The 24,674-nt window shown below is 45.7% G+C and overlaps 1 protein-coding gene across 1 annotated transcript in view; it reads left to right on the top strand.

Moving 5' to 3' along the window:
* Positions 1–24,674, top strand: part of LOC137384304 (androgen-dependent TFPI-regulating protein-like) — a 170,020-nt gene that overhangs the window by 137,674 nt on the left and 7,672 nt on the right. The window contains exons 4-5 of the mRNA XM_068058154.1: positions 7,316–7,431; positions 9,595–9,746. Coding sequence (XP_067914255.1) covers positions 7,316–7,431; positions 9,595–9,746 — 268 coding nt within the window. The remainder of the gene's footprint in view (positions 1–7,315; positions 7,432–9,594; positions 9,747–24,674) is intronic.

Raw genomic sequence — 24,674 nt, 5'->3', positions numbered from 1 at the left:
ACTAATCCAAGCTCTAAGTTCATCTGCCTTACCGGTTATACTTCTCGCATTGAAACAAATGCACTTCAGACCACCAGTCCCGCTGTGCTCCGCATCATCTCCCTGCCTGCTCTTCCTCTTAGTCTTACTGGCCTTATTTACTAGTTCCCCCTCATTTATTTCACTTGCTGTCCTACTGCTCTGGTTCCCACCCCCCGCCACACTAGTTTAAACCCTCCCGAGTGACGCTAGCAAACCTTGCAGCCAGGATATTTGTGCCCCTCCAGTTTAGATGCATCCTGTCCTTCTTGTACAGGTCCCATCTGTCCCTGAAGAGATCCCAATGGTTCAGATATCTGAAACCCTCCCTTCTACACCAGCTGTTCAACCACGTGTTTAGCTGCACTATCTTCCTATTTCTAGCCTCACTGGCACGTGGCACAGGGAGTAATCCCGAGATTACAACCCTAGAGGTCCTGTCTTTTAACTTTCTACCTAACTCCCTAAACTCCCCCTGCAGGACCTCGTCGCTCTTCCTGCCTATGTCATTGGTACCAATGTGTACCACAACGTCTGGCTGTTCACCCTCCCCCTTCAGAATGCCCCCTGTCCGTTCAGAGACATCCTTGACCCTGGCAGCAGGGAGGCAACATACCATCCTGGAGTCTCTTTCACGTCCACAGAAGTGCCTATCTGTGCCCCTGACTATAGAGTCCCCTATAACTATTGCTCTTCTGCACTTTGTCCCTCCCTGCTGAACAACAGTGCCAGCCATGGTGCCACTGCTCTGGCTGCTGCTGTTTTCCCCTGATAGGCCATTCCCTCCCAACAGTATCCAAAACGGTATACTTGTTAGAGAGGGGGATAGCCATAGGGGATTGCTGCACTGACTGCCTGCCCCTTCTAGTGGTCACCCATCTATCTGCCTGCACCTTGGGTGTAACCACTTCTCTAAAACTCCTATCTATGACGCTCTCTGCCACCTGCATGCTCCGACGTGCATCCAGTTGCCGCTAAAACCGATCCATGTGATTTGTGAGGAGCTGCAACTGGGTACACTTCCTGCAGATGTCGTCGTCCGGAACGCTGGAAGCGTCACGGACCTCCCACATCTCACAGGTGAAGCACTTCACCCCTCTAACTGACATTTCTAGCACTAATTAATAAATTAATTTAAGATAAATAAATACTTATTAAATACTTACTAAATTTTCATAACTATATGGTCCCTAGTGCTAGATTCCTACTATAAATATTAAATGCTAACTAAATACAGTAATCTCCCTCTGGTTTAGTTACTGTACTTATTAATTAGTTAATTAGGGTTTTAATCAATTTTTATCAATGTTTTATTTTCAAATTCAGTTAAAAAAATTCCCTACCAGCCAATCAGGTCACAGCTTTCCTGTGACGTCACTTTCAGTTTTTTTTTTACCAGAGGTAAATTTTTTATACTTACCGGTCCAGAACTCTGCCCTCCGAGTCTTCTCCCAGTCAGCTGTGCTCTTTGGAAGCTCTGGGCTCCCCTCACTCTGAGGACAGGTAGGAAATGAAAGGAGCTCCTCGCTCCCTCCTTACCGAACTTCCTCACTTACCAAACTTCCACTGTAGCACTCTATTGCAACCCAAGTCAGCACTCCAATGCAAACAAAGTCAGCACTGTAAGATGGCTCACTTTTATACTGACTCACTCTAGCCCCCTGAAAACTGGTTTAAACCAATTCTCTAATTAACAAGGTGCAGCTGCAAGCAGAGCCTGAGTAAACCCTGTTTAAAGCTGGTCTAAAACTCACCTTCCCCAAACCTAACAGCAACTGTTAAGTTGATCTGCTAAATAAAAGACAGATTAGATTTAAAATTAAATTAACCCTTAATTATCCTCACTTACCAAACTTCCCACTGTAGCACTCTATTGCAACCCAAGTCGGCACTCCAGCGCAAACCAAGTCAGCACTGTAAGATGGCTCACTTTTATACTGACTCACTCAAACATATTTCATTGGCTGTAAAGCGTTAGAGTGATCCTGAGATCATGAAATGGAATATGTAGTTACGACCAGGTGGTAAAGGGGTCTAGGGGTTCCCTCTCAGCCTTTGCCTGATTTGACCTTAACAGGGTTAATTTTTAAAACACCATGTTTTAGCCTCCCCTCAGTGAATCCTTGTTCGCTGCTCTCTAATTGTAAGGCAAAGAAATCAACCAGACAGATTTTCTTAAATTTAAACAACAAAGGTGTAAGTTTATTAACCATAAAATTCTAATTCGGTTAAGACTACTACTAATACGTGACGTGACCATGCTAGCATGCACACACGATAAACACACATGCAGATAGAGACAGAAAGGAAGAAAGAATAAAGGGGAAAAGTTTGAAGCAATAGCTGGAGTTCATTTACTGTTTTGAGTTTGATGTAGAGTCTTTGATTGCAGTTAAATCTTGCCGTTTCTTTGGGGCCTTATACACGCATTCAAACTTGTTTCAATGGAGGAGTCTTCTCTCTTGAGGTTTAAGTGGCTTCAGTGGATCTGGAAATTTGTGAGAGAGAGAGAGCCACGGAGAGAGACCTTCCATCTCTTTTGCCTTCAATGCAGTCTCTGTCTTCAAACTGTCTGTGAACGCAATTCAAAAACCCTGGGCCAGCAGGTTGGTCATGTGACTAGGCTTTTTTCAACAAACTCTCCTGCATTTTTTGTGGATTCTCCATCTTAGCAGACACCCTCATTCGGGGGTGGGGGGGAGGGGGTGGCGGGGTTGGTGGATGGAATGCTGGCTTGTTCCACATTCAACTTCTGGTGATCAAAATCTATTTGGGTTAATTGGATCAGGGAGCAGTTCTATTGTCTCTCCAGGCAACTGTCTCTTAGAATGCAAATGTTTTTAGTCACTTCTGATCTCTTTAAACAAGTCATCTTTTCAGTCCAGCAACAGTTTAAAATTAATGCTTCATATGACAAAATTAATATGCCTCATTTGTGGGGTGTTCATGACACCTCCACACCCAACAAAATGACATACGATTTTTAGAAGAGTTTTTCATTAAAAAGGACTAAAGAGAAGGGTAAGTGCAGGAAAACACACATGAATCTCTCTCATTCATTCTCATTTATTCAGAAATCCTAAAAATTGTTACAGCCTGTCTTTCTTCTGTAGCAGTGCAGCTTTAAACTTCCCTTTTCGGCATCCCAATAAACATGTGATTTTTGGGGAAGTTTTTCAGTTTGCACATTTCTATGACTGCCTAGGTTGTCTTTATTCCTGTTGAGGTCTGCAGGGGAAGGGTTAGATTTAATTAGCCCTAAGTTGGAGTTCTGCTCAGGAGAGTCAGTAGTGGGTGGGTCCACTCTGAACTCTCTTTCAGTGCTTTGATGAGTCATGCAAGGGCTTTTCACCTTAGGGGATGGTTGGTTGCCTTTTCTCCTGACTGCGGGGGCAGGAATCTTTGCTAATCTTCTCTTTGTCCTCTGGGACACTCTTGCTTGCAGGTATTTGTCCAGATTCTACTGCACTCCCCTGCGGCACTTCGACTAGTTGAGGCATCACCTTCGTGGTTTCTCTGCTGTCTTGAGGACTTTCATTGTCTTTGCAGGTTTCTGTAAATGCTGTTAGCAACTCTGGTGGGGTGCTTCTAGTGTCTGCATTTCCATAGCAGGATGTGGGGTCTAACTTTTCAAACATTTCGGGATTAGCTGACTGGACATTAGGGGTTTCCATTTGGGATTCCTTCCGGACTTCATTTAACCTGCCCGCTTTGTTCCTTTTTCCTCTTTCCTCTCTAACCTTTTGCTAGCCTTGTGCCTGCCTGTCCACTTTTGTTCTTGGCAGGGGCCCCTTACAGTTCACCAGCCCTCTGCTGCAGGGTCCTCCAAACACCAATATAGGACTTAGGGGTGCAGATTGCACTGTAGCATGGGGTTTCCCTTCAACCTGGCACATGTGGTAACTCCTACAGTACTCCACCGCATCTTTGTGGAGTTTTGGCCAGTCAAACTGCTGTCTTATGCGGGCTTTGGTTTCCGTATACCGACATGTACAGCCACTGTAATCTCATGGGCCATTCTTAATATTTCTCTCCGGTACCTCTGCAGCACCACTAACTGGTGAACCACTGTCCACTCCTTGCCCTCAGATCTGTGAGGAGAACTCCACTTCCTCAACAGTACCTCATTCTTTAAATAGTCGCAGTCAGGGACTCTCTCTGCTTCAGTTTCAGACTGGGCAGCCTGTGCTAACTCCCTCAGTACTAGGTCAGCTCGCTGACCCTCAGCTAGGGAAGATTCATTTAATTCATTCCCTGGGTCCTTTAACTTTCCAAAGAAAGTCTCAGGCAGACAGACCTCATGGTAATCTGCCTGCAGTGCCAATTCAGTCTCCTCTGGGGGAGCTGGTTTGATCATGGCCCGATTCACTACACATTCAGGGAAACTGCAGGGGACCGTCTCCTGCCACTACCCTGTCTCCCTGACCTCCTGCGGTCTCTCTTTCATTACTGGGGAAGCTACCACCTTCACCCTTGCCAGATCATTACCTAGGAGCAGGTCAACCCCGTCCACATGCAAACTAGGGACAATCCCTACAATCACCAGTCCCGAAGCTAGGTCCCATTCCAAATGCTGTAAGTAGGAGTGAGACCCAGAGACCTGTGTGCTTCTCTCTCCATGGCTCTCTTTCTCTCTCTCTCATGAATTTCCAGATCCACTGAAGCCACAACTTAAAGGTACAGGTGTACACTGCCCTCCAATACCATTCACCACCATTCTGGTACTTCCTGCACTCTCTGGGGGAAAGGTCAGGCCTTTTCCCAGTAAAAGGGATCTGGTGGCCCCTGTGTCCCTGCGGATTGCTATGGGCTTGCTTGTCCCACTCGAGGGATATGGGGTTACTCTCCCTTCAGACACAAAATCCTGATAACCTTCATGAATCCTAATAGATTTTCCTGCACCTGCAACAGTACGTTATCTGAGCCTTGCTACTGCTGCAGTTAAAGCCACAGTTTGTTCTGCTGTGCTTTCCATCAGGGTCCTTTCTCCTTCACTGAGCGTGTGTGTCCTGATTAACCCTACAGGCTTTCCCCACAGTTTCCAGCAGTCATCTCTTAGATAACCTGCTTTATTACAATGGATGCATACAGGTCTCTGGGTCTCACTCCTACTTACAGCACTATCCCTTTTGGCTGGAGGAGGGCCCCCTGTGTCTCCTGCTTTTCTTTATCTCCCAGGACTGCTTGGGCTTCTATCACCTTCCCACCCTTTGTCCTTTTTGGATTTGTGAGGGTGACTAGGAAAGGTTTTCCTCTTGGGAACTGACTTATAGATGAGAGCAAACTCATCAATCAGAACTTACTGTTCCTCTACACGTGTCTTTATGGAGAGTGGGAGAGAGTTTTTAAATTCCTCTAGCAAAATTACCTCTCTGAGATTTTCATAACTGGGCTGCACTTTAAGAGCCCTCAGCCACTGTTCAAAAACCAGCTGCTTACTTCTCTCAAACTCCAGGTAAGTTTGATCAGCTTGCTTTCTGGGGGTGTGAAATTTTTGACGATAGGCTTCCAGTACTAACTCATATGACCTGAGGATAGCATTTTTTGTCAGTTCATAATTGCATGAACTCTCATCTGGCAACAGGGAATAAACCTCATAGGCTTTTCCTATGAACTTGCTTTGTAGCAAAAGAGTCAAAGCCTCAGCCGGCCACTTTAACTGCCTTGCAAGTTTTTCAAAAGATACAAAAAATGCTTCCACGTCTCCCTCATTGAATTTTGGAATCAATTGGGAAAATTTTAACAATTCTGTACGCCACCTCCGTATTGGCGATGCTTTCACTGGGGTTACTCTGTCGCCCCCTTGTTAACTCAAACTGCCACAGCTCTCTCTCTTTGCATTCCTTCTGGAAGGCTCTCTCTCTTTCTCTCTCCTCTCTTTTTTTCTCTCTCTCCTGTCTTTCTTTTTCTTTCTCCTGTCTCTGTCTCTCTTTCTTCAAATTTTAAGTTTCCTCTATTCCAATTGTATCTTTGCTCACAATACTCTGTCGGAATCTATTTCTAACCCTGTTTCTGCTTCTTCAGATTCAAGGGAAAAATGGTTGGCCACTAGTCTTAGGAGTTCAGACTTTCTAGCCTTGGCACGGACAGTGATCCCACACTGCTCAGCCATTTTTCTCAACTCTTATCCCAAGTTACTTTACCCTGGCTTGGAGAGTTACTGGCTTCAGTCACAGTATTCTAGCACACACAACCACAAGAAAACCTGTATTGAAATCTTTTTTTGATTGAGCTCAATTTGACTTCCCACTTCCAATTTCTCATTTGTCTGTGGGTCGAATCTTGGACACAAGCCCCCAAATTTCTGTTACTACCATGTGAGAAAGGGGTCCAGGGGTTCCCTCTCAGTCTTTGCCTGGTTTACCCGTAACAGGATTTAATTTTAAAAACACAGTGTTTTAGCTCCCCCTCAGTGAATCTTTGTTCACTGCTCTCTAATTGTAAGGCAAAGAAATCAACCAGACAAATTTTCTTAAATTTAAACAAGAAAGGTGTAAGTTTATTAACCATAAAATTCTAATTCGGTTAAAACTACTACGAATACGTGACGCGACCATGCGAGCATGCACACATGATAGACACACATGCAGAGAGAGACAGGAAAGGAGAAAGAATAAAGGGGGAAAGTTTGCAGCAATAGCTGGAGTTCATTTACTGTTTTGAGTTTGATGTAGAGTCTTTGATTGCAGTTAAATCTTGCCATTTCGTTGGGGCCCAGTGCACGCTTTCAAACTTGTTTTGATGTAGGAGTCTTCTCTCTTGAGGTTTAAGTGGCTTCAGTGAATCTGGAAATTCGTGAGAGAGAGAGAGCCAGGGAGAGAGACTTTCCTTCTCTTTTGTCTTCAAAGCAGTCTCTGTCTTCAAACTGTCTGTGAACACAATTCAAAAACCCTGGGCCAGCAGGTTGGTCATTTGACTAGGTTTTTTTCAACAAACTCTTCTGCGTTTTTTGTGGATTCTCCATCTTAGCAGACACCCTCAGGTTGTGGGGCTGTGGTGGGGGGTGGGAGTGCGTGGTGGTGGGGATGGTTGAATGGAATGCTGGCTTGTTCCACATTCAATGTCTGGTGATCAAAATCTATTTGGATTAATTGGATCAGGGATGTTCTGTTGTCTCTCCAGGCAACTGTCTCTTAGAATGCAAATGTTTTTAGCCATTGCTGATCTATTTAAACAAGTCATCTTTTCAGTCCAGCAACAGTTTAAAATTAATGCTTCATATGATGAAATTAATATGCCTCATTCGTGGTAGGTGGGGTTTTCATGGCAATATAAATACAAGTCTTTCTTTTTACAGCACACTGTAGTACTGCCACTGATCCTGTTGGAGCTGTTCAATACACCCCACCAATATCCAAAACGAAGAACCGGGCTTCTCATCCTAGGAATTGTCTCCATTTCCTACCTGCTGTGGTAAGAACTGCACACAGATACATGAACATGAACGACCGGAGATACAATCCATTTCATTTCCAAATGTTTTGTTAAGTCCCATTACTAAAATCTTTTTACTTATTTAATTTTTTTTCTTAATAAGAGCAACATCCTCAATATGTCTTGAGGTCTTTCATTATTTTGGCTGAGGCCATTTGTGTCCTTTCACCTAAGTTTAATAAGATAAGGCATTATGGTAAATTTTCTGCTTGAAGCCTTTCCCTCTGGGATTGCATATCGGGAAGTCATGCTTGTAAAGTCCTAATTTTGTGTTGCAATGAAAGGCAAATCAGGAGCTTTATGCACTTAACTTACTGATATGTGCTGCGGGTAGATGGGGCACTGCATTGAGAGCACAGTACACAACATTGATATAAAGCAATGTGTGTATGAAAGGAAAGCTCTATTTTTAATTTAAAAAGTAGCAAGTATCTAGTCATGACGGTCCAACCCGTCATGAGCGTGGGGCAGGCTTGATGGATCGGCTGGTCCTTTCCTATCTATCATTTCCGTATGTTGTAAATATAGATGAAGGAGGTTCTTTGGCCCATCTTATTCATCTTTTAAACAAGCCCATAAACACCCCACCCCATCATAGCATCAAACTCCCTCTCAAATGACTCCAGACTTTTTTGCCTCCACTACCCTAGCCAGGAGATCATTCCAAATATTAAGCAGTCTTGATCCTGACATTAGTTCAAAACTTACTTTTTACCAGTTTGTACCTTTGTCTGACTTGTCCTGCAGTCATGGTTTAACTTGAAATAATGTACCAGTGAACTTTGTCTAATACTATTAAAATCTTGTTTAGCTCTTACAAGATATATAAATCTCTCTATCAAATTCAAACTAAGGTTGTTATTCCATAAATTTACTGATGAAATATAGCATACTCATGTTTTCATTAAAATAAAGTAGCAGAATCCAATCATAAAAATTTCTAATCCAAGCACAATGTTCCATCATATAATAAAAGCAAAATACTGCAGATTGTGGAAATCTGAAATAAAAGCAGAAAATGCTGGAAATACTCAGCAGTCAGGCAGCATCTGTGGAGAGAGCAGCAGAGTTAACGTTTCAGGTCTGCTTCGCTCTCCACAGATGCTGCTTGACCTGCTGAGTATTTCCAGCATTTTCTGTTTGTAATGTTACGACCAGGGTCTAGAGTTCCCTCTCAGCCTTCACCTGGTCTTACCGTAACAGGGTTTTATTTTAAACACACTGTTTTTTTTTAGCTCCCCCTTAGTGAATCCTTGTTCACTAACTTCCAATGATAATGCAAATAAACTAGCCAAACAGGGTTTCTTAGGTTTAAAGAAAAAAGATCGAACTTTATTAAACTTAATTTCTAATTCAGTTAATGCCTACGGATAAGCGGCGTGCCCACACCAGCATGCATACGCGATATACACATTCAAATAGAGATAGAAAAGAGCAGAAGAAATAAAGTGGAAAAATTTGAGGCAATATCTGAAGACGGTTTTAGTTACTGTTCTTCAAGCTCGCTGTAAATTCCTTGATTGTAGGTAGGTCTTGCTTTTTGTTGGGGCCCAGTATTCTTCTTAAACCTTGTTCGATGTGGGAGACTTTTGTCTCTTGAAGTTCTTGTGTCCTCAGTGGGTCCAGAGGCTTGTATGAAAGAGATGGGAGCAGACAGGAGAGGTCTTCTCTCTCCAGGTGCAAACAGTCTTTCTCAGTTCAAACTCTTCGTACAATTCAGAAAAACCCAGGTTGTCACACAGGTTAGTTATGTGACTAGCTGGTCTGACCACGTCTGTTTGTGGATTCTCTTGTCTTAGCCGACTCTGGAATGTCTCTTCTTACACACTAAACCTGGTGCTCAAAGTCCATTGTGGGTTAAATTAGAACAGGAAATAGCCCCTTTGTCGCTCCAAGCACTGTCTGTTAGTATGCAAATGTTTTTCCAGCCACGGCTGATCTGTTTAACAAGTCATTTCCTCAGTCAGCAACTATTTAAAATCAATGTTCATATGACAAAATTAATATGCTTCATTCTTGGCAGGTGGGGGGTCTGCATGAAGGTATGCTCCATCATATGTTCTATTTTAATTCCCCTCTATTACATGGGAATTCTGATGATTTAATTCAGTAATCAAATGGAATGTATTCTTTTTAATATAGGGTACTGTGGATTTACTATGCAGCTGGAGCTTGGGTGTATCCCCTGTTGGGCCTATTTAATCGACTAGGTCTGGTGCTGTTTTTCTCAGTGAGTCTTCTGCTGGTGGTATTCTTGTATCTCCTGGGTGAGAAGCTCACCTTGTTAACCTGGGGTAAGTAAATATTCATCTATTACATTCACATGACAAATTACAAGACTTTAGATCTACAGATACTCAAATCTTTTTTAGCTTTTTCAGTCAGTGGTGTCATCAAGATTTATTGCTTCCAAAACAAGAATTTTCAGTTAGCTAATGCTGTTAATGCATGCATGCCGACATAGAAAACTAACATAAACTGATCAATAGCTTCAAAAAAGCAACTCATAAACAACTCTGATTAGAGACTTTATAACAGAAGAAGTCAAAGGGGTCATTTTCTGTTTGTCTACCATCCCACGAATGTAAAGCTGGCTGGTTGGTAGCCAAAAATTAAAAACAACACTACCACTTACTTGCTTGAGGCCCTCCCAACTTGCTATTCAAGTGGGTCTTAAAATGGGAAGCCAGTGCCCCGCTCAAAACAGGCAGGAACCTTATTAAAATGTTTAGATCTGGCTCCCGTGTCATTCGTGATGCATTGGCCATTGCCCGGCCCAACCAGGAGTCCTTAATGGGATCGCTACAGACCACTCCGATAAAATGCATAAAAAAGGCGCATCATGAATTATGTATTGCCTGGATGTCCTTCAATGCTTCTCCTGGTCCCACAAAAATCTTCCCACTCACTGCTGGCCGTTCATTGACCCTCTCCTCCACTGGGATTGCTTCACCAACACCACCAGCCCCCACCCCGCCCACCGTCATCATTAACTTCTGGTTCCAATCACCTGTTGTGACTTCACTAAAGTATGCAGGGCTGGGGTGGTCACCTAATTTAAATAATGTAGCGCACTGGGGCACAATTACTTAGACAGAGAAGGCCACAAAACATGGCAGAGAGTGCCAGCTCCAGGAAAGGGTGTGGCATGCTGTCCCTCCCAACACCCTCCCCCACCCCCAAAGAAAGGTGGAAGATGTGGGCCCAGCAGTCCTTTTATAACGCAAAGGAGTAATCATAGCATATTTTATAAAACTGATGCCCCAGTATTGGAGCCCCGCTTCTGCTGGATGGTAAACTATGGCCTGAATTTTACACCCCTCCCACCCCCCCCCCCCCACAGGAGCAGACTGGTGGGGGGCATAAAATTGAGTGGGAGGTGGGGATGGGCCCTCTTGATGCCTTCCCACCCCAGCTGAAATTTTATTGGGGCGGTGGCGGCGAGAAATGGCTCGCTCGCCCCAGGCCAATGAAGGCCCTTAAGAGGCCAATTAACTGACACTTAAGGGCCTTCTCCCGCCGCCGCTAGTATTTTTCCAGTGACCGGCAGGCGCCTCAACCCCCAGAACACCGCCAGGTAAAACCAGGTTACCCCTTTGCGGGCTGGGGGCTGCCCTCCTGATCGGGAACCCTGTGACCCATGGTGGGCACCCAACAAAGCCTCAACCGCCCCCACTGAAATAATGTCTCCCCCCACAAAAACCAAGCCTCCTTGCCTCGACGGGGTCCAGCCAAATGTCCCCGGCGAGGCCTCAAAACTTTCCCCCCACTGTGGTTGACAGGGCCCTCAGCCGTGTCCGATCCATTCCCCGCACCTCTACCCTCACCCCTTCCCCTCCCTCCCAGAACCGTGACAGGGTTCCCCTTGTCCTCACTTTTCATCCCACCAGCCTCCATATCCAAAGGATCATCCTCCGCCATTTTCGCCACCTCCAGCGTGATGCCACTACCAGTCGCATCTTCCCCTCCCTTCCCCTGTCAGCATTCCGAAGGGATCGTTCCCTCCGCGACACCCTGGTCCACTCCTCCATTACCCCCACCACCTCGTCCCCGTCCCAGGGCACCTTCCCCTGCAATCGCAGGAGGTGTAATACCTGCCCATTTACCTCCTCTCTCCTCACTATCCCAGGCCCCAAACATTCCTTTCAGGTGAAGCAGCGATTTACTTGTACTTCTTTCAATGTAGTATACTGTATTCGCTGCTCACAGTGTGGTCTCCTCTACATTGGGGAGACCAAGCGCAGTCTGGGTGACCGCTTTGCGGAACAACTCCGCTCAGTCCGCAAGCAGGACCCTGAGCTTCCGGTTGCTTGCCATTTCAACACTCCCCCCTGCTCTCATGCTCACATCTCTGTCCTGGGATTGCTGCAGTGTTCCAGTGAACATCAACGCAAGCTCGAGGAACAGCATCTCATCTACCGATTAGGCACACTACAGCCTGCCGGACTGAACATTGAGTTCAATAATTTCAGAGCATGACAGCCCCCCCATTTTACTTTCATTTTTAGTTATTTTTTCTTCCTTTTTTTACATTCCTTCTTACATTTTTTACAATCTTTTTTTGCATTTATTTCATTTCATCTTAGTTTGTTCAGTTTGCTTACCCACTGTTTTTTTCAGGTTGTTTTTCTTCAGGTTTGCACTTGCTGCTGTTCAATATTCAGTGTATTCACACCTAATCTGTACTAATGCTTTGTCTTTCAACACACCATTAACATATTGTTTGCCTTTGCTCCGTGACCTTTTGGTCAGCTATGCGGCCTGGTCCAATCTGCACCTTCTCCTTTGTTATCTCTTGCCCCACCCCCACCTCACTTGTTTATAATCTGTGACTTTTCTAATATTTGTCAGTTCCGAAGAAGGGTCACTGACCCGAAACGTTAACTCTGCTTCTCTTTCCACAGATGCTGCCAGACCTGCTGAGTGATTCCAGCATTTCTTGTTTTTGCCTCAAAACATACCTGTCTTCCGGGCCGACGTCCACGGTCCTGATATTAAACAAGAAATACTGTAAATACTCAGCAGGTCTGGCAGCATCTGTGGAAAGAGAAGCAGAGTAAATGTTTCGGGTCAGTGACCCTTCTTCGGAACACAAATCCTGATGTTGGCTGGGTGCAGTCTCAGCAGTGGCCACCACTTCCGGTGGCGCTGCTGGGGCTAAGAGCTGCCGGCCTGCTGGAGGTGGGCTCGCTCCTGACCTTTGGACCAGTGGGCAGGGGACTATGTTTGTGGCAACAGTGATTACACTTCGAAAGTACTTCAGTGGCTGTAAAATGCTTTGGGAGGTGTGAGGTTGTGAAAGGTGCAATATAATTGCAAGTCTTTATTTTTCTTTCTTAAATTGGTACACTTGCTATGACTTGGCATAGCAACCCACCACTGTATTGCCAAGTCAGTAGTGAGGAAACTCCTGGCCTTGGAGACTGTTCCCCAGTCTTGCCCTCTCTGATGCCACTGTCCATGTTTAGGCTGGATAAAGAGCCTGCCCAAACAAGACCCCATGGATCTGATGGGGAAAGCCAGAACTCAGCATATGCAGCTCCTGCAGCAGGGGTGCGCTGGAAGAGCTGATGATCTTTGCCCCTGCAATTTTTCAACAAGACAGAAGACAAATGCATTTATTACTGCTGAGAAACCTGTCACTGTCCAGATCTATTTTCTATTCATGGTAGTGAAACATACTCAAAGGTAATTATTTGACTATGTACCTCTAGCAGACTCTCATCTGCTGGCAGCAATTATTGGGAACTCTAACACTTGGAAACTCATGCTTGAATTTCCAATAAGTACTGCTGATATTTGAATGTGAAGTCAAAAAAGTATGTAATTATTATGCAGTGCTCATTTTAGCTTGTTTACCTTCAACAAAGTGAATAGTCCAGTTACTTGAGAGGAAGGAAGCCCAGATTTCCAAAATATAAATGGGCATGTTTTACTTTTATACACTGTAGCACCAGAAGGAGGGCTACATTAGGCACAAGTAGGATGCACTTCAAAATGGTTCAATGATGCAAGAAAGTACCGTTCCATCGTCAATACAAGTATAGCAGCTCATTCCCTGTAGGAAGTACTCACAAGGAAGAAAGTCGCATGGGGGAGGATAGAAGGGTTTAGAGATGCAGAGTCATGTGATATGGGGGGATCTTTGTGGAATGAGTTGTGCTTTGCTTTAAATTCCATGAACCTTGTTAGACAGATCGCAGAGAGGATGATAATAATATGGAACTGATTCTGTAACCAGCACTTGCTGTGAATGAGGCTCTGTGCCAGGAGCCCAGACTGTCCTGAATTTGCCCTGTAACTTTAATTAAATCGATTCCCTCTTATTCAAGGTGCAAGTGCTGGGACAGGAGCTGAACTACAAAAAGGGATTTTTACAAAAACAAGGGAATATATTTCATCAGCACTCCAAAAAGTTCCAACCTAAAAAAATCTAAGTATAAAGAAGCTGAAGAAATATTAAACAATCAAAAGATGATTAACAGCAAATGTACAAGTGGGGTAGAGAGAAGTTTGAAATCTAAAGGTCAGCCCACATTGCTGAGGACACAGATGAGTCAGGGGTCAGTGGTCCCTTCTTGCTTATTTGAGTGACATACAGTGGTCTGGCAGCAATGAAGATCGAGCATGACACAAGAACAAATCAGGGAAAGGAAAGCAGAAGAATGAATATTATATAGTGCTTTTCACAACCTCAGGATGTCCCAAAGTGCTTTGGAGTATTTGGAATACCTTTCAAATGTAGTCACTGTTGTAATGTAAGAAATGTGGCACCCAATTTGCCACAGCAAATGACAATAACTAAATCATCTACTTTAGTGAAGTTGGTTAAAGGATAAATACTGTCCAGAACACCAGGGAGAACTCCCCTGCTGTGCTTTGAATATTGCCATGAGATCTTTTACGCCCCTTTAAGAGTAGAGACGGGACCTAGGTTTAACATCTCATGTGAAAGACAGCCTAGATTATGTCTCTGGAGTGGGATTTGAACTGATGACCTTCTGACTCAGCAGGGAGAATGCTAAGCCATGTCTGACACTTCGGACTGGATTTTAGTTCTCGGGTCAGAAAACCAATGTTGGGCTCATTTCTAGGTCCCTACTCCTGAACCGGCATGTTCCAAAATGGCCCCGAGGTAGGAACATGATGACAAACCAGCACACCGGCTAGTGTTGGGAAACTGCAGACCCATCTGTCTCCAGTCTCGCCTCTGTGGCCATTTAAAAATTCGACCCTTGGTCTGGCTCTTGGTATGGAAGCTGTAGTCCTCAATTCCTAAATTGTGCTGAAAGTAATTTATCACAGATATGCTGTAAAGGATCTCCAAGCAGATTTGAATTAACTATCTTGCTAAAAGGATAAATAGACCTCAGTTTGATATCTGATCTGAAAGAAAACACCTCCAACAGTGCAGCAGTACCTCAGTACTACACTGAAGTGCCAGACTGGATTATTTATGCACATGAATGGGGGTTTCCACCACACTTTCAGAGAAGAAACACCAATGAAGTGGGAGCTGCTCTGAGTTATTTCCTGGCCTATGTGCTCAGGTCTCTGGAATGGGGCTTGAACCCGTGACCTTCTGATGAAAGAGCTACCACTGAGCCAAGCATGACACCATTGTTTATCTCTTTCAATCAGGAAGATCGTTTTCTCTTCTTCAGAAACACAAGTATCCTCGACTGCTTTCTTTGATCTTGTCTTCCTTAAAATCAACCATTTTACTTGATTCACTCTTTTATCTCCGACTACCCAAAAAGTGGCAAGTTGGATCCAAAATTGGCTCAGTAGAGGAAGCAAAAAGTAATGGTTGGTGGGTGTTTTGGTGACTGCAAGTCTGTGTCCAGTGGTGTTCCACAGGAATCTGTAGTAGGTCCCTTATTTTTCGTAGTCTATATCAATGAATGTGTGCATTGACAGACAGTAAACAGAGAATAGGAATAGCTGGGTCATTTGCTTGTTGGTAGGCTGTAACTAGTGGGATACCATAAGGATCAGTTCTTGGGCCTCAGCTATTTACAATCTATATCAAAGACTTAGGTGAAGGGACCAAGTGTAATATATCCAAGTTTGCTGACGATACAAAGCTGGGTGGGAAAGTAATTTGTGAGGAGGAGATAAAGAGGCTGCAAGAAGACAGGTTAAGTGAGTGGGCAAGAGCATGGCAGATGGAATATAATGTGGGGAAATGTGAAGTTATCCACTTTGGAAGGAAAAATAGAAAATAGAATATTTTTTAAATGGTGAGAGATGGGAAATGTTAGTATTCAGAGGGACCTGGACGTCCTTGTACATGAAACAAAGAAAGTTAACATGCAGGTACAGCAAGTAATTAGGAAAGCAAATGGTATGTTAGCCTTTATTACAAAGGGATTAGAGTATAAGAGTGAAGAAGTCTTACTGCAATTGTATAGGGCTTTGGTGAGAGCACACCCAGAGTGCTGTGTACAGTTTTAGGGGTCGATTTTTAAAGCCCATTGGGAGCAGAAGTAGGTGCACGTGCAATTTGAAGATCGTTTTCTCGGAGGTTGGCACTGGCTCCCGCTGCCTCTGGAAGGCAAAGCTATTTTTAAAGGGACGCCAGGAGGCAGGAACAGCAACCCTGCACGCCTCCAATTTCACATATGTTGAGCTCATTAAAAAGCTTGTCAGGAGCAGTTTGTGAGTTTCAATGGAAGGGCACTAGGAAAACGCCATGTCTGGTACACGGCAGGGTGTAGAGGACACGAGGGCTATGAGAAGCGCTAATTAACATTATGCAGAGGCCCAAAATAAAGCTCAGTTGCTCTAAAAGTGCAATAGAGTAGCCAGTGCTGGAGCTGGAAGACTTGCATTTGTCAGTGATGAATGGTAGGAATCTGGAGAAGGACATGGGCCCACTGGCAGCTGGGGTTGGCAGGGCAAGGTGGCACAAATTCCAGCTGAGGGAGGTCAGATGGGAACAGGCTGGTCTGACATTGGACTGAGCAGGCAGGCTGAGCTTCAGAAGATGCAACCTCCTCGATAGAAGGAGGCCAGATGAGCACAGCAAGGGGCTGCAAGGGGAAGAAGATGCTACCCTAGACATCAGGCCTACTGCCCAATAGACAGAAAATAGCAGAGTGCCAGTGCCATAGAAGGCTGCGCCTATCCAGGAAGACGGTCTCGAACAGTTGTTCTCAGATCCACAATGACCTGAGGCCTCATGGCCCCCATAGCAGTCCGTTACCTGCAGCTGTCAAGGTCACCGTTGCCCTGAATTTTTATGCAACTGGGTTGCTCCAAGGATCAGTAGTGGACCTAGGTGGCATCTCGAGGTCAGCAGTTCATCACGCCATCAGGCAGGTTATGGATGCCATATTCAGGAGGGTGGGGGAAATGCACCCACTTTGACACAGATGGGCCTGCACAGGCACAGAGGATATTGAGTTTTGTAGCCATTGATGGATTCCCTAAAGTCCAGGGAGTCATCAATTGCACCCACCTAGCTAAGAACGCACCAACACACCAGCCAGTCATATTCCTGAACAGAAAGGACTACCACTCATTGAATGTCCAGTTGGTCTTTGACCACGGGAAGCGAATCTTGCAGGTGCACAGTGGCGCAGTGGTTAGCACCGCAGCCTCACAGCTCCAGCGACCCGGGTTCAATTCTGGGTACTGCCTGTGTGGAGTTTGCAAGTTCTCCCTGTGTCTGCGTGGGTTTTCTCCGGGTTCTCCGGTTTCCTCCCACATGCCAAAAGACTTGCAGGTTGATAGGTAAATTGGCCATTATAAATTGCCCCTAGTATAGGTAGGTGGTAGGGAAATATAGGGACAGGTGGGGATGTGGTAGGAATATGGAATTAGTGTAGGATTAGTATAAATGGGTGGTTGATGGTCGGCACAGACTCGGTGGGCCGAAGGGCCTGTTTCAGTGCTGTATCTCTAAACTAAGGTCTGCACCCAGTTCCCCGGCAGCTGTCATGACTCATTTATCCTGCGGGAGTCCCAGGTGCTGCACCTCTTCGGGTCCACATCCAGATTCTGTGGGCGGCTGTTGGGAGATAAGGCTTATCCCCTAAAGACGTAGCTCCTGATGCCCGTCCGCTACCCAGATGTGGATGGAAAGAGGCCTTACAACCAGAGCCATCTCCTAATATGGACCTACATTGACAAGACCATTGGCGTCTTGAAGATGTGCTTCCGTTGTCTTGACTGGTCAAGTGGCACCCTCAAGTACAAGCCAGCCAGAGTGATTCGTATCATGATTGTCTGCTGTGCACTGCACAACATGACACTGGAAAGAGGCCTGGAGATGGATGACAAGGAGGAACTGGAATGCTGGACTGCGAGGAGGAAGGAGGGGAGAAAGAAGAGGAGGAAGGGCTCGCTCAAGAGGTGGCCCTCACTTTTCAGCCCTTGCGGCCGATGACCCCACAATTCACCTTCCAGCATCGAGTGCTATCATATCGCTATGACCCATATTCACGATGTCCCATTGCCAGCCATGAGCATACACAATGAGGGTCCCTCCGCCAACATTCTCCAACATCACAAGGCATGGACAAACATTCCCAGGGCCCCATTTCCTCCCCAACCACCCCAAAATGCTACATCCCCCTTCTGAGATGAAACATCAATAACATACACGTCAGATTAATAACGTAAACAGGTTGTATTGTGATGACAACAAAAGAACAGACAAATGTGTAAAACAGCACACAGGTGACCCATTAATTCAATATAACAGCTTGGCGCCTCCCTTTCTCCAACACTTCTACGGGGTGCTCCCCTTGTGGCAGAGGATGAAGTGGAGGCAGCCTGCTCGCTAGTCTCTGCCTCTGGCTGAGATGCCCGTGGCTTCTGTCCTCGTCTGGGAAGTGTCCATGGGGGCTACTCCACAGGCTGCCACGCCTGCTCCATTGCAGGGGCTTTTTCTGCTACAAGGCCTTGCTGCAAAGATGGTTCTTGAGTCGGAGCGGGGCGAGGGACTGAAGCTTGACACCTGTGCCCCCTGCCGCTTTGACTGCCTCAGCCCAGACTTTCCTGACATCCTTGGATGCTGGATGAGGCCACTGATTGGGATGCAGCTGGCATCCACTCAGAGCTTCAATGTGCCAAAAACGACACTGAGCGGTCTATGCTACAGATAATCTTATTCTTTTAATGAAAAGGGTGCCATTCGTGTTCATCACGTGGGCGGCCACCCCACTGCAATTACGCAATGGGCAGCCATTTTGCATGGGGCAGTTATAGACCCCCCCAATCACGTAGTGAGGGTGGGGTGGGAAGCGAGTTGTTGATTACAGTATCAGATGGCTCTGGATCAGGTGGTGGTGCCATAGTTTAAGGCCTGCCAGCCTTGCATTCACTTCTGCCTTGGATTCATTGTCATGTTGGTGCAGCCATAAAATCTGTCTGACTGGTTCCTGTACCCCGCGACCTGCCGAGGAGGGTAGAAGACAATGGCCGAGGCCAGGCACTGGGTAGCCCCATGGTTCAGTGATGCCTCCTGCAGATTCTCCTCCAGGCTGCAAGGGAAAGGCGGGAGATTCTGATCCCTCATGGTAGTGTTACGACCAGGGGAGAAACAGGTCTAGGGTCCCCCTTCACCTGGTCTTACTGTAACAGGGTTTTATTTTTAAACACACTGTATTTTTAACTCCCCGTTGGTGAATCCTTGTTCACCGCTTTCCAATTATAAGGCAAAGAGATGAGCACAAACAGGCTTTCTTAGGTTTAAAGAAGAAAGGTGAAATTTTATTAAACTTAAACTCTAATTCGATTAACGCCTACGGATACATGACGCGCCCACGCTAGCATGCATACGTGATACACACATGCAGATAGGGACAGAAAGAACAGAAGAAAAATAAAGTGGAAAAGTTTGAGGCAATCTCTGAAGAGGGTTTTTTTGTTACTCTGCTTCGAGCTCGCTGTAGTCCTTTATTGTAGATAGATCTTGCTTTTCGTTGGGGCCCAGTATTCTTCTTAAACCTTGTTCACTGTAGGAGACTTTTCTCTCTTGGGGTTCATGTGTCTTCAGGGGGTTTCAGTTCCGTGAGAAAGAGATGAGAGCAGACGTGAGAGGCTATGGCGAGCCAGCCATGAGGGGTCTTTTCAATCCAGGAGCAAAGAGCTTTCTGCCAGTTCAAATACTGTCTCTACAATTTAAAACTACCCAGGTTGGTCAGCAGGGTAGTCACCTGACTGACTGGTATAACCACTTCTGGCTTTGTGTATTGGGTGGGTCAGGGAATGGTCCTTTGTCTACAAATACTGTTTATTAATATGCAAAGATGTCTTGCCAGCCAGGGGCTTGGCAACCCCTTGTATCAGGCCTTCTCTTCTTCCCAGCAACAATTTGAAATTTAATGTCCATGTAGCAAAATTAATGTGTCTCATTCTTGGCAGGTGGGGGCCTGCATGACAATAGCAAAAAGAGGTCCTCTCGCCTGACCAAGCCAACATGGGTGGAGATTGCAGAGGCAGTCAAGAGGCATGTGGTCAACCAGCGCAACTGGGTACAGTGCAGGAGGTGCCCTCCCCAAATGCATTACCTCACACTTCTCTGAATGGAATTCTATTTGCCACTTTTCTACCCACTCAACCAAACCATTGATATCATTCTGGAGTCTACAGCTATCCTCTTCACTATCATCTACACGGCCAACTTTTGCATCATCAGCTAATTTTCCAATCATGCCTCCCACATTTAAGTGCAAATCAGTAATATATGCCACAAACAGCAAGGGACCCAACACTGAGCCCTGTGGAACACCACTGGAAACTGCCTTCCATTCGCACAAACATCCGTCGACCATTACCCTTTGTTTTCTGTCACTGAGCCAATTTTGGATCCAACTCCTCACATTTCCCTGTATCCCATGGGCTTTTACTTTTCTGACCAGTCTGTCATGTGGGACCTTGTCAAATGCCTTGTAGACAACATCCACTGCACTACCTTCATCAATCCTCCTTGGTACTTCCTCAAAAAATTCAATTAAATTAGTAAGATATGAGCTTCCGTTAACAAATCCATGCTGACTATCCCTGATTAATCCATGCCTTTATAAGTGAGTTTATCATATCTCTCAGAATTGATTCTAATAATTTACCCACCACTGGCCTATAACTATTTGGCCTATCCTTCACACCCTTTTTAAACAATGGTACAGTGTTCACAGACCTCCAATCCTCTGGTACCTCGCCTATATCTAGTAGAAAATGATCCTCAGAGCATCCACTATTTCCTCCCTCGCTTCCTTTAACAGCCTGGGATACAATCCGTCCAGCCCTGGTGATTTATCCACTTTCAAGGATGTCAGACCCTCTAGTATTTCCCCTCTCATTATGCTTATCGTATCTAATATTTCACACTCCTCCTCTTTAACTGCAATGTCAGCATCATCCCTCTCCTTTGTGAAAACAAAGACAAAGTACTCATTAAGAACCCTGCCCACATCTTCTGCATCCAAACATAAGTTACCTTGTACATCTGTGATAGGCCCTACCCTTTTCTTAGTTATCCTCTTCCTGTTAATGTACTGATCAAACATCTTTGGGTTTTCCTTGATTTTACCTGCCAATATTTTTTCATGTCTCTCTCTTTGCTTTCCTAATTTCCTTTTTTATTTCACCTCTGCAATTTGTATACTCCTCTAGCCTTTCTATAGTATTAAGATATTTGTGATAGTCATAAGCTTCCTTTTTTGCCTTATCTTACCCTGTTTTTTTCTTTTGGGCCTCCTTATCTCGAGAGACAATGGATACGCGCCTGGAGGTGGTCAGTGGTTTGTGAAGCAGCGCCTGGAGTGGCTATAAAGGCCAATTCTGGAGTGACAGGCTCTTCCACAGGTGCTGCAGAGAAATTTGTTTGTTGGGGCTGTTGCACAGTTGGCTCTCCCCTTGCGCCTCTGTCTTTTTTCCTGCCAACTACTAAGTCTCTTCGACTCGCCACAATTTAGCCCTGTCTTTATGGCTGCCCGCCAGCTCTGGCGAATGCTGGCAACTGACTCCCACGACTTGTGATCAATGTCACATGATTTCATGTCGCGTTTGCAGACGTCTTTATAACGGAGACATGGACGGCCGGTGGGTCTGATACCAGTGGCGAGCTCGCTGTACAATGTGTCTTTGGGGATCCTGCCATCTTCCATGCGGCTCACATGGCCAAGCCATCTCAAGCGCCGCTGACTCAGTAGTGTGTATAAGCTGGGGATGTTGGCCGCTTCAAGGACTTCTGTGTTGGAGATATAGTCCTGCCACCTGATGCCAAGTATTCTCCGAAGGCAGCGAAGATGGAATGAATTGAGACGTCGCTCTTGGCTGGCATACGTTGTCCAGGCCTCGCTGCCGTAGAGCAAGGTACTGAGGACACAGGCCTGATACACTCGGACTTTTGTGTTCCGTGTCAGTGCGCCATTTTCCCACACTCTCTTGGCCAGTCTGAACATAGCAGTGGAAGCCTTACCCATGCGCTTGTTGATTTCTGCATCTAGAGACAGGTTACTGGTGATAGTTGAGCCTAGGTAGGTGAACTCTTGAACCACTTCCAGAGCGTGGTCGCCAATATTGATGGATGGAGCATTTCTGACATCCTGCCCCATGATGTTCGTTTTCTTGAGGCTGATGGTTAGGCCAAATTCATTGCAGGCAGACGCAAACCTGTCGATGAGACTCTGCAGGCATTCTTCAGTGTGAGATGTTAAAGCAGCATCGTCAGCAAAGAGGAGTTCTCTGATGAGGACTTTCCGTACTTTGGACTTCGCTCTTAGACGGGCAAGGTTGAACAACCTGCCCCCTGATCTTGTGTGGAGGAAAATTCCTTCTTCAGAGGATTTGAACGCATGTGAAAGCAGCAGGGAGAAGAAAATCCCAAAAAGTGTGGGTGCGAGAACACAGCCCTGTTTCACACCACTCAGGATAGGAAAGGGCTCTGATGAGGAGCCACCATGTTGAATTGTGCCTTTCATATTGTCATGGAATGAGGTGATGATACTTAGTAGCTTTGGTGGACATCCGATCTTTTCTAGTAGTCTGAAGAGACCACGTCTGCTGACGAGGTCAAAGGCTTTGGTGAGATCAATGAAAGCAATGTAGAGGGGCATCTGTTGTTCACGGCATTTCTCCTGTATCTGACGAAGGGAGAACAGCATGTCAATAGTCGATCTCTCTGCACGAAAGCCACACTGTGCCTCAGGGTAGACGCGCTCGGCCAGCTTCTGGAGCCTGTTCAGAGCGACTCGAGCAAAGACTTTCCCCACTATGCTGAGCAGGGAGATTCCACGGTAGTTGTTGCAGTCACCGCGGTCACCTTTGTTTTTATAGAGGGTGATGATGTTGGCATCGCGCATGTCCTGGGGTACTGCTCCCTCGTCCCAGCACAGGCATAGCAGTTCATGTAGTGCTGAGAGTATAGCAGGCTTGGCACTCTTGATTATTTCAGGGGTAATGCTGTCCTTCCCAGGGGCTTTTCCGCTGGCTAGGGAATCAATGGCATCACTGAGTTCCGATTTGGTTGGCTGTATGTCCAGCTCATCCATGACTGGTAGAGGCTGGGCTGCATTGAGGGCAGTCTCAGTGACAGCATTCTCCCTGGAGTACAGTTCTAGGTAGTGCTCAACCCAGCGGTCCATCTGTTTGCGTTGGTCAGTGATTATGTCCCCCGATTTAGATTTGAGGGGGGTGATCTTCTTGATGGTTGGCCCAAGAGCTCTCTTCATGCCATCATACATTCCTCTGATGTTTCCGGTGTCTGAGGCCAGCTGAATATGGCTGCATAGGTGTTGCCAGTAGTCGTTTGCGCAACGCCTAGCTGTTCTTTGTATACCCTGTATGCCCTTAGAAAATAGGCGACATGTTTAGAGAGAGGATCTGGATCGGCGCAGGCTTGGAGGGCCGAAGGGCCTGTTCCTGTGCTGTAATTATCTTTGTTCTTTGTTCTTTGTTCTTTGTTCTATGATGACTCTCCACAGTGCCTTCAGTTGTGGGTCATTGGCTGTTTCTGATTGTAATTGGTCACATTTGTGCTGACCAAAATGCAATAAATCGATCTTGAGCACATCTTCCACCTTGATGTCCTTGCTGTCTACTTGTAGATCCAGTAGAACTTCATTCTTGCTCAGGTTTGGCAATCTGCTCAGTGTATCCAAGGTAACCATTTTAGTACCCAGTTTGTAGCAGACGCGAAGTTGTATCCCTGTACTTTCATTCAGAGTCGAACTGGTGCGCTTGTCAATAGTTTGCGCCAGATCATCTCCAGTGGTTTGTGGCTAGTTTCCACCGTGAACTGCTTACTGAACAGGTAGATGTGGAATCTTGTGATCCCAAACACTAGGGCAAGTGTTTCACGGTCTATGTTTGAGTAATTGGATTGTGCTGGGGATAAACCATTGGATCCAAATGCAATTGGTTTACCATCCTGTAAGATGCATGCTCCCGGCCCTTTCTGTGAGGCGCCGACTTCCAGGATTGTCTTCTTCCTTGAATCGTAGTACTGCAGGGTGCAGGTTTCCACTGACAGTGCTTGGTTGAGAGACTCAAACATCTGCTGATGGTCTTCCTGCCATAGAAATGGTACGTCTTTCTTTAACAGCTCTCTCAGTGATGATGCTTTGTCAGAAACATTTTGAATGTAAAGTGCCAAGAAGTTGAAAAATCCAAGACATCTCTGTAGGTCTTTGTCTTGTGGGGTAGGCCTTACATCTTCAACTTTGCCTGGGTCAGGGCAGATTCCCCAACCTGAATAGATGGAGCCAAATAAATTGCTCTGACTTACATTCACCTGGCACTTCTTGCTATTAAAAATCAGCCCTTCATGATGAGCTACTGCCATCAGTGAATGAAGATTTCGATCATGCTCTTTTTTGGTTTTGGTCATGACCGCAATGACATCGGCAATGTATATACATCCAGGCATGTTTTCTATAATTCTGTCCATGTGCTGCTGAAACAGATCTTGACTGACAGATAAGCCGAAGGGTAGTCTCTGGAAGCAGTAGCTTCCAAATGGTGTCCTGAAGGTGGTGACTTCTTGAGATTCCTTAGTTAGGTGTACCGATCAAAATCCATGTTTAGCATCCAACTTGGAGAAGAACTTGGTTCCTCTGAACTTGGGATTCAGTTCCTCTAATGTCGGAATCTTGTGGGGGCATCTATTTAGGGAGAGGTTTAGACGCCTTGGATCTAGACACACCCTGATTGCTCCATCCTTCGTCGTAATTGAGCTACATCAGTCTCTGTGATGATGTACACGATGG

This window comes from Heterodontus francisci, chromosome 2 (genome assembly GCF_036365525.1).
Source record: "Heterodontus francisci isolate sHetFra1 chromosome 2, sHetFra1.hap1, whole genome shotgun sequence".
In the NCBI taxonomy this organism is placed as follows: Eukaryota; Metazoa; Chordata; class Chondrichthyes; order Heterodontiformes; family Heterodontidae; genus Heterodontus; species Heterodontus francisci.
The sequence above is the reverse complement of the archived record's forward strand: the minus strand, read 5'-3'. Positions and strand labels throughout refer to the sequence as shown.